The 10303-nt window shown below is 44.0% G+C and overlaps 1 protein-coding gene across 4 annotated transcripts; it reads left to right on the top strand.

The window, feature by feature from the left end:
* The first annotated feature begins 1004 nt into the window (after positions 1–1004).
* On the top strand, positions 1005–10007 carry CHAMP1 (chromosome alignment maintaining phosphoprotein 1). Of its 4 annotated transcripts, XM_036831860.1 has the most exons (5): positions 1005–1418; positions 4095–4218; positions 5394–5624; positions 6146–6218; positions 6508–10007. In XM_036831860.1, exon 5 carries the CDS (start codon positions 6546–6548, stop codon positions 8991–8993), a length of 2448 nt encoding a protein of 815 aa, XP_036687755.1. In that variant the 5' UTR covers positions 1005–1418; positions 4095–4218; positions 5394–5624; positions 6146–6218; positions 6508–6545; the 3' UTR covers positions 8994–10007. The 4 variants fall into 4 exon arrangements, with proteins under 4 accessions (XP_036687755.1, XP_036687753.1, XP_036687752.1 ...); XM_036831858.1 differs by lacking the exon at positions 5394–5624; XM_036831857.1 differs by lacking the exons at positions 5394–5624; positions 6146–6218 and having other exon boundaries at positions 1006–1418.
* The last annotated feature ends 296 nt before the right edge of the window (positions 10008–10303 follow it).

The following is a 10303-nucleotide window of genomic DNA, read 5'->3' as shown; positions in this document are numbered from 1 at the left end:
CTTTTTCATAAGTTAGGAGACAAAAGTTCATTCCAGGGTTGGGCGTTGGAGGATGGGAAGCGTTTGTCTAGGTAAAGACGAATGGTGTTCATTTACTTGTGGTCCCGTCACCCATTCCCCCTCCCTCTCCCCTCCCACCAGTGAGTTTACAGCGCACCTGGGCAGGTACTCTTCAGCCCAGGCGGTGCCTCCATCCAGGAGTCCACGCAGCTCAGGTAAAAGATAGCTGAGAATTGTAAAGCCTTTAATTACGTGGAAGGTCTTCCTTTAAAGCTATTACATCTAGGGCTTCTCTGGCGGTGCAGTGGTTAAGAATCCGCCTGCCAGTGCAGGGGACACGGGTTCGAGCCCTGATCGTGGAAGATCCCACATGCCGCGGAGCAACTAAGCCCGTGCGCCGCAACGACTGAGCCTGCACTCTAGAGCCCGCGAGCCACAACTACTGAGCCTGTGTCCACAACTACTGAGCCTGCACCTTAGAGCCCATGCTCCACAACAAGAGAAGCCACCGCAATGAGAAGCCCGCTCGCCGCAACTAGAGAAAGCCCGCGCGCAGCAACAAAGACCCAACGCAGCCAAAAATAACTAAATAAAGCTATTAAAACCGGTCAAAAGTATGGATCATTTTGCTACAAAAACAAAAATCTGAAAATTTCCTAGAAAGCACCCCAGTTACTATTTAAAGTTAGACTATTTTCATTAGTTAAAAGAATGCAAGGTTTTAAATTTGGCGTGAAAGTGAGCATAAAACAAAAAACACAGGCATAGACCAGAGATGCCTGCAACTCAGGTAGTGGATGCCCTTGGCTCCCGCAGGGAACCTGGCGGCCAGCCGTTTCCCTCCCTACGCAGCACCGTCTCGGCGGGGCACTTAAGCGCTACGGAGCTGTTAACTTTAAAGAACCCGGCCAAAGACAGAAACAAATCCAAAACTCATAGCGGCCGGGTGGTCCCAGGCCGCGGATCGGACCCGCGACCCGGCGGGAGGGACAAGTGCGGCCGTCCTCCCACCGCTCACCGTCCAGGGCAGCAGAGCCACTCCCTGAGGCCCGCCGGCTCGCTGGAACTTCTGGGGCGGAGCCGGGGCGGGCGCGTCCGGGGGCGGAGTGGGAGTACGCGTCACTTCCGGGGGCGGGTCGGGCCGCTCGACAGACCAGCGCTCTCTCCACACAGCGGCGCTCCGCGACCAGCGATCTGATTGGTCTTCGCGGGAGGGCGCGCGGCGCCAAACTCGCTTCCCGTCAGCCCCCTCCGGCCCATTCTGTGGCCGCGCGCACGTTCGCGCGCCCGGAGCTCGCGCCTGCGCCTCGTCGCCATTCGGGAGGCCGCTGCGCCGCAGGGCCTCGCGGAGCCGTCTGGGACCGCGAGCCCGGCCTCCCGCAGTCCTTCCCCGCCTGGACGCCGCCCGCGGCCCACCGGTGAGAAGCGGGGCGGGCAGGGAGGGGCGTCGTCCGGGCCGCAGTCCCGAGGAAGCCTGGGGCGGCCGCCGAGGAGGGGCCCAGTCGCTGGCGCCGGCGGAAGGACCCCTCCCCCCAGAGCCGCGGGCGGGGTGGGGCCGCCGGCACTAGGGGCGGGAGGCCCTGCGTCATCCCGTGGAGGCACGAAACGTTTTGTTTAAAACCGCGCTGGGAAGGCGGGACCCGGCCCCGCGGGTCCGGTCCTGGAGGCAGTTTTCTCTGCCGCCCTCGGCTGCATGGGCTTTGTCATCAGTGCTGTTCAGAAGTCGGCGGGGCAACCCACGGAGGGGGAGAAATGTGGTGTGCATCTGATAACCCAGCAACAAAAAGCTGTGTAAAAGTGGGCAGAGGGCTTGAGTGGGGGTCTCTCCCGGGAAGATGTGCAGATCGCCAGGCAGCACGTCAAAGGATGCTCTTAGCCGTCAGAGTTACGGAAAGGGAATCCAGAACGAGATGCCACTTCACACCCAGAGTGTTTGTTCGGACGTGGAGAAATTAGAACACTCCTGCACTGGTGGCTGGGAATTAAAATGGAGCGGCTATCAGCTGTGGAAAGTGGTTCAGTGGTTCCTCAAAAGTGTCAACATGCAGTTGTCACATGATCCAGCACTTCCCCTCCTAGGTGTGAACTCCAAAGAATTGAAAGCAGGGACCCAGGTACTTGGACACCAGTGTTCAGAGCAGCCTTCTTCGAAGCAGCCAAAAGGCGGTGACACTAAATGATCATCAGCAGGTGAACGGGAAAAAAGTTGGAATGCTGTTTATCCTTAAAAAAGAATAAAATTATGATACATGCTTCAGTTTAGACGTGCTAAGTGAAATACGTCAGACACAAAAGAGCAAGTGTTGTATGATTCGACTCAGAGGGTATTGTTGAACGGGTATAGAGTTTCTGCTTTAACAGTAACATGTTATTTGTTTATCGGTTGTAACAAATCTACCGCACTATACAGGGTGTTAATAATAGGAGAAAGGATGTGCAGGGGAGGAAAGGAGGTATATGAGAACAGAGAACTTTCTGTTCAGTTTTTCTTTAAACCTAAAACATCTCTAAAGTTTAATAATTTTTTAAAAATCAGCAAGGGTGAAGAGCCGTGCTACTGTGTATATATTAATAGAGCAAATTAGCTTTAGACATGCTCTACATATTGAGTTTACATGGGAGAGCTGTGCATCAAAATGTTTTAAAAGACCAATGGTGCTAGATGTTAAGAAAGAAATTGGATGGAAAATGGAAATAGGTGTGATACCATATGGTAGAACTTCACTGAAAAATACAGGATGATGGACTGGCAAAACACTCATGATTAAAACTTATGTTTTTTAGACACAATATGTGGTCTGTAGAGGTGAAATGTAGGATGAGAAATTTTTATTAACCTGCACAATGTAGAGTTACTTTCATAGTTAGGCTAAGGAACTCTGAAACTTAGGGGGAAAATTGCTATAATCTGGAAGCTGGAAGTAATCTCAGTTTCTAGCCTCTACCCAGCAGCTGAATTCTGAGCTCAATTCTGCAACATCCCCATGGGGAAGACATCATTATTGTTACAGCAGAGATCCAGAGTCAGGAAATCAGGGTCTTCTGTTGTTTTCTTTGACCTAATTGTTGTGATCTTTGACAAGTCACTTCTCTCCCTCAGCATCACTTTTCTCAATTATAAAATGATACGGTTGGACTTAAGTCCGCTGAGGATCCTTCTGGTCCTGTACTAATCATTGGCCCCCGGTTACGGAGGGCTCCTGCCTGACAGAGCAGCTCATTCTAGTCCGTGATTGAGTACTTTGTAAAACTTTATGTTGAGCTGAAATCTCTTTTCCTGCTGGCTTCCACTTGTTTTTGGACAGCTTGCATATTATCCTTAATTCTTCCTCTTTTGAAGTTAAGTGTCTGTGCTCACAAATGACGTGTTTTTAAGGACTTCCTACCATTCTGTTTGCTTTCTTTTGCGTATTCCCAGTGTTTGGACTCAAGATCTTAAAGTGTCCTTCCTGCTCAGAGCTGGAGACAGTGATCCACTGGGATACTGCCCAGTGCAGTTCACTATACTCCGGTGCTTTGTAATTGATATTTGGATTCTAAATGTTTGATAAATTTCATCTGTCTGATTTGGGCCCATTTACTGGCTTTACAGGATCTTACTAAATTCCACTGTATTAGCTTGGTCAAGATATATGACAAAGAGACCTGGATAGATAGCGGAACGTTAGTATGGTCCTTCATCAGACGCGGACTGCCTAACCTTGAGCAAGTTATTAATGTCTAGGTTTGAGTTTCCTCAACTGTAAGAAGTTTTAATCGACAAAATAGCCTGTAGTCACGGCAGGAGTCTTCTGAGTGCTTGTCACGTTAGCCGAAGTTAGATGGTGGGTTTGAGAAGGGTTTGGCTGGGTTAGGGTCACGCATTAATTCCATAGTGGATCATTAAAGTAAAATTCAACAAGGATGGTGTCGTGGATAGTATCTGCTGTAGTCTTTGGTGTCGTTTCATTAAAGTTAGTGTCCAGGCTTTGGATTGGACCCCTCTTGCTGTTGGAAGGGGCAGGATAGTGAGGGAAATTGGCAGAATTCTATTACAGAGGACACAAATTTTCACAGAGAAGTCATTTTGATTACCCTTCCTTTGTTTTTTTCAGGTTCAACTGCTCATCTTTGTCCTTCTTCACGTACTACACACTGTCTTCTGTGGTTTAGTCGAAAAGCCATGTAGACTTGCCTGCCCTTTGAAGACCGCTTTTAAGACTTCTAGTAAGACAGCTGGTAAGTCTACTAGGGAAAAAGCATGTTGGTCTATATTTCTTCCCCATTCTAAAAGTACTTGTCCTGGATTTATATTGTAAATTAAATATACAATATTTAATAACGGTATTGTACCAGCATTGCTCTGCATGTATTTTTGTGTGCTTTTAACATTTCTTTCTAACGTTTAAGAGAATATTTTATGATGAGTACGTTTTTAAAAAGCGCTTGGAGTTCTTGAGGGAAAACTGTAAAAGCATACACACCCATATATATGATGATGCATGAATATGTTAGTTACAGAGTCTGTTTCAGCAGTTGTTGGATACCCACGCTAAGAAGAGCATACCAGATGGAGCTGGTGGGGAATAGAATAGAGCCCAGAGTAGCATCGTACACAAAACTTAGTAATTGCTAAATAGAACATTACGTGTCATTGGTTACATGTGTAATCAATGTTGAGACGACTGAACTATCCATTTGGGGTCAAAAATAGGCTGGATCCCAGAGGATTAAAGATACAAATGTAAGAAAAGAATGAAGTTATCATTATCATAGGGAAAATATTGAGTGATTAAAAAAATAATGGAATGGAAGGCATAACTTAAAACACAGTCATAAGGGAAGCACTTTTAAGTTTTTAATTTTTATGTAAACCAATTGTATGTAGTAAAAAAAAAAAATCATAAAGTCGAGACAAATAATAAAGTGAGAAGATAGTTTCCATAAAAGGACTGACTTCTTTCACATACAAAGACTGTTTACAAATAATTAAGAAAAATGGGCAAAGCACAGCCTAGAAAAAGAAATACACATGGCTAATAAACACGGGGAAATATTCAGTCTTTGTCATTAAACTACATTAAAACACTAGTGAGATATCAGTTTTCACCTAAGAAGTAGAAAGGATTAGAAGTTTAACGATACTGTGATGCCGAGGGAGCTGGGGAGTTAGTTTTCACGTCGACACTCTTGGTTGGTGTGAAATAGTACCACAACTTTTTGAGAGTTTGGTAAAATGTCAGTTTCAATTGCAGATAGCCTTTGAACCAGGTAATCCATTTCTAGGAATTTCCCTTTCAGAAATACTCTCCCATTCAAAGGAAATTCAGTGCTTACTCTGTATGTAAAAATATCCTAGAAAATGCCTTCTAATTCAACAGAACTCCTGAAACCTGTATCTGCCCTTACTATAGAAACACAGAAACCTGGCCCAGTTGTTTCCAGAATCACCAAAACATGTACTTCTCACTTCCCTGGAGTCTGGCCCTGTTGTTTCTCCTGAGCCACAGACACCTTCTCTTCCTTAAATGAAAGCTCGTTGCAGAAAAATATGCTTAATATCTCATTTGTGTAGAATGTGTAAACATAGACCTTCTCTTCGGTGACACATAAGTACAGTGGCTACCCCTGGGGAGTGATACTGTGTGAGTACCTTGTACTGCGTGAATGAGTATGTTTTTAACTGTGAGCTTCTGTTACTTTTACCACCTTAACAAGGCTAGCTTAAAAGTTTAAAAGTCTTGTTTTCTGGCAAGCAAGTTGCCTCAAGGGTGTCCTCCATCTGAATTGCCGTTTTTGGCAAACTCCATCACATCATTCAAGATCTCTGCTTGAGTGCCTTCTCTGTGTTGCCCTCCACATTCTTATCTTCCCAACTGATATGAGCACCATATTGCAAGACACCCCTTTAAACCCAAGCACCTAGAAAAGCATGGGGCACAAAATAATTAATTTATTAAATGAATGGGTAAAAGTATATTAGGATGGATAAAACATTACAAGATATGTTGACTTTTTTTTAAAGCTGTCTTTTCATGTTAGATTTAGTTTAACAAGTGCTTTCTGAAATGGACCTAAAGTTTCTTGCTCTGCCTTAATAGCCTAGCTTTAGCTTTGATATTTACTCAGCTTTGCGTACTGACAGCTTGTTGATTCGCGGTTTTAGAGTCAAAGTGTAAGGCACATGCAATACATAATTCTGGAGTGAAGCTTGGGTCCCTGATAGTCCTATAACCTGGGTAAGTCATTTCTTTGAACATTATTTTCTTCATCTGTAAATGAAAGTGATATTTGAGTCATATTGTTAGGAGTGTTAAATGAGATGATGTATGTAAAAATAGCAGAGTTCTTGGGACTCACTTTAAAATTAATTATATTTTTCCCATCTCTTCAAAATCTTTATAGAGATATTATCAAATAAGTGCATGTGCCATTCTAGACTTATTATGCAAGTATAGAATGGACTAGAAACAGCATTTTATTCAAAATTATGTTCTCTGAAAATCATTTATCTCCACTTTATTGCAGCACTGTTTTTAAAGAATATAATCGTGTATGTTAGAAAAATGGAAGTATTCCAGGAACTTCGTAAGCCATCGGCACGTTTGGAGTGTGACCACTGCAATTTCAGAGGCACGGATTATGAAAATGTACAAATCCACATGGGTACCATCCATCCAGAATTTTGTGATGAAATGGATGCTGGTGGGTTAGGTAAAATGATATTTTACCAGAAAAGCGCAAAGCTATTTCACTGCCATAAATGCTTTTTCACCAGCAAGATGTACTCTAATGTATACTATCACATCACATCCAAACATTCAGCCCCAGAGAAATGGAATGAGAAACCAAAAAATCAGTTAAACAAAGAAGCAGATCCTGTGAACAGCCCTTCTGTTCCTGAACACCAGAAAATGGCCTCTAATTCAGCAGAACTCCTGAAACCTATACCTGCCCTTTCCATAGAAACACAGAAATTTGGCCCAGTTATGTCTCCAGAATCACCAAAACCTACTCCCCTTACTTCCCTGGACTCTCAGAAACCTGGCCCTGTTGTTTCTCCTGAGCCACAGACACCTTCTCTTCCTTCTCCCGAGCCTCCAAAACCTGCCCCTGTTTCTTCTCCTGAACTTCCAAAACCAGTCCCTCTTGTTTCTGAATCTCAGAAACCAGTCCCTGTTCCTTCTCCAGAACCACAGAAACTTGCTCCTGTATCTCCTGAGCCAGTAAAGGCAACTCTTACTAATCCCAAACCCCAGAAACACTCCCATTTCCCAGAAACACTGGGGCCACCTTCAGCCTCATCTCCAGAGTCACCAGTTCTAGCTGCCTCCCCTGAACCTTGGGGACCATCCCCAACTGCGTCTCCAGAGTCTCGGAAGCCAGTCCAGACTGTCTCCCCTGAGCCAAGGAAGCTGTCCCCATCGGAGTCTCCTGAACCTTGGAAGCCATTCCCTGCTGTGTCCCCAGAGCCTCGGAGACCAGCCCCAGCTGTGTCACCAGGTTCTTGGAAGCCAGGGCCACCTGGGTCCCCCAGGTCTTGGAAATCCAGTCCGTCAGCATCATCAGGACCTTGGAAGCCAGCTAAACCTGCTCCATCTGTGTCTCCTGGACCTTGGAAACCAATTCCTTCTATATCACCTGGATCTTGGAAACCAACTCCATGCATGTCACCTGCGTCCTGGAAGTCTTCATCAGTCTCACCTGGTTCCTGGAAGTCTCCCCCGGCATCTCCTGAGTCGTGGAAGTCTGGCCCACCAGAACTCCGAAAGACAGCTCCCACCTTGTCACCTGAACATTGGAAGACAGTTCCTCCAGTGTCGCCTGAGCTTCGCAAACCAGGCCCACCACTGTCCCCAGAGATCCGTAGTCCAGCGGGATCTCCAGAGCTCAGAAAACCCTCAGGGTCTCCAGAGCTCTGGAAGCTTTCCCCTGATCAGCGGAAAACTTCTCCTGCTTCACTTGATTTTTCTGAGTCCCAGAAAAGTTCCCGTGGTGGTTCCCCTGATCTCTGGAAGTCTTCCTTTTTTATTGAACCTCAGAAACCTGTCTTCCCTGAGACCCGGAAACCAGGTCCTTCTGGGCCATCTGAGTCCCCTAAAGCTTCCTCTGATATCTGGAAGCCCGTTCTCTCTATTGATACTGAACCTAGAAAACCTGCCCTGTTTTCTGAGCCTACCAAAACAGCCCCTCCTGCTTCTCCTGAACCACGAAAACGTGCTCTTTTTCCAGAGCCCCGGAAACATGCCCTTTTCCCCGAACTTCCCAAAGCTGCTGTCTTCTCAGAATCTCAGAAGGCAGGTGAGCTTGGCGATGAACTACAGGCAGATGCCATAGATGATCAAAAGTGTGACGTTTTGGCTCAGGAAGAACTGCTAGCTACGCCTAAGAAACTCGTAGAAGACACTTTATTTCCTTCCTCAAAGAAGCTCAAGACAGACAACCAAGAGAACTCGGATGCTGAGCTTAGCAGCAGTGAGTATATAAAAACAGATTTGGATGCGATAGATAGTAAGGGCCAAGAATCGAGCAGTGATCAAGAGCAGGTTGATGTGGAATCTATTGATTTTAGTAAAGAGAACAAAATAGACATGACTAGTCCAGAGCAGTCCAAAAATGTGCTGCAGTTTACTGAAGAAAAAGAGGCTTTTATCTCTGAAGAAGAGATTGCAAAATACATGAAGCGTGGAAAAGGAAAGTATTATTGCAAAATTTGTTGCTGTCGTGCTATGAAAAAAGGTGCTGTTTTGCATCATTTGGTTAACAAGCATAATGTCCACAGTCCTTACAAGTGTACAATTTGTGGAAAGGCTTTTCTTTTGGAATCTCTCCTTAAAAATCATGTAGCAGCTCATGGGCAAAGTTTACTTAAATGTCCACGTTGTAATTTTGAGTCAAATTTTCCAAGAGGCTTTAAGAAACATTTAACTCATTGTCAAAGCCGGCATAATGAAGAGGCAAATAAAAAGCTAATGGAAGCTCTGGAACCTCCACTGGAGGAGCAGCAAATTTGATTTTTAAATACAGTGTGGTTATATGCTCTACAGAGTTGTTTATTGAACCCATTTGTTGAAAGTATAGTTAAATAGCCTAGTTGGATCAGTAGATGTTGACGTGTATGGTGTACTGTGTCTCAGTAGTGTTACAAAGCATAAGCGTTTGGTTATTTTTTTCTTGATCTCTGTTTATGTGGTTGTCGTGTAAGTCAATAAATTCATATTGTATATTCCAGATGGGTAAAATTAATTTCAATATATTTGAACAATATGAAGAGGTAGGCATTCCATTTAACAAGAGCAAGTTGTACTCAATTTAAAACATCTAGTTAAAGTGTATCTTTTTTTGTGCAACTAATTTCAGACGTTGGAAATTATTCGTTAGAATGTTTAAGAATTAGGCATGAAATTTTTGAGAAATGTTGTTCTCAAGTATTTTCACATCATAAAAATTATTTTAAAGTTTCTATTTGGTCATATAAAATTAATTTATTTATAAATCTTGAACCACTTCTAGGTGTTTATTAACTTTTATATTATGGAAGATTGGAGTCTCAGGGTTGCTGATTTTCTGCTAAAAGTGGGGAAATTGAGTCCACTTAAAAAATAGTTTGCAGCCTCCTCCTGTAGGAAACTGAGAAACATGAGTGTGATTTTAGGTCTTGTCTTTAGTTGTTTCCTTTGGAGTCTTCCATTCTGGACCTTACCCCAAGATCTGGCCCTTCACTTCCCTGTGAGCTCAAACCAACAGATGATCCTTATTTGCCAAATGTTTTAGAGTTGCACCTCCTACTCCTGGGCCTTATGCACCATCTGTCGGGGCTTCAGACCAGGGTAATGAGCAGAACTGAAAGTCTTCCGGATTCACAACAAAAAATTTTATAAATAGACATTACTGTTTAAGAGTACATCAGTTTTATGTTTTTCACAGTTGTTACTGTAAATACCTTGTGCCTGTTAATGGATTATTTTATTCTAAAATATTTTGTCAACTGTGTATCAATCAAATTAAAAACAAAGGCTTTCATGTTAGCAACATATTCATGTGTGTTTTCTTTTGTGTAACTTTCATTGTATGATACCAAATTCCATTATTCTTTCCTATTTCCACTTGTTTTTAGCATACTAATTTTCATACCTGGAGCAGCATTTTCTAAGCTCGGTTTTCTCAGAGTTCTGTGGTCAGGTAGGTTTAGGGAAACACTGTACAGTCATCCCTTGGTGTCCACAGGGAATCAGTTCCAGGACCCCCTGCAGATACCAAAATCCAGGGATGCCCAAGTCCCTTACATAAAAGCATGTAGTATTTGCATACAACCTACACATGT

The sequence above is a fragment of the Balaenoptera musculus genome, chromosome 18 (assembly GCF_009873245.2).
Source record: "Balaenoptera musculus isolate JJ_BM4_2016_0621 chromosome 18, mBalMus1.pri.v3, whole genome shotgun sequence".
Taxonomy (NCBI): Eukaryota; Metazoa; Chordata; class Mammalia; order Artiodactyla; family Balaenopteridae; genus Balaenoptera; species Balaenoptera musculus.
Note: the sequence above shows the minus strand (reverse complement) of the source record. Positions and strands in the feature narration are given on the sequence as shown.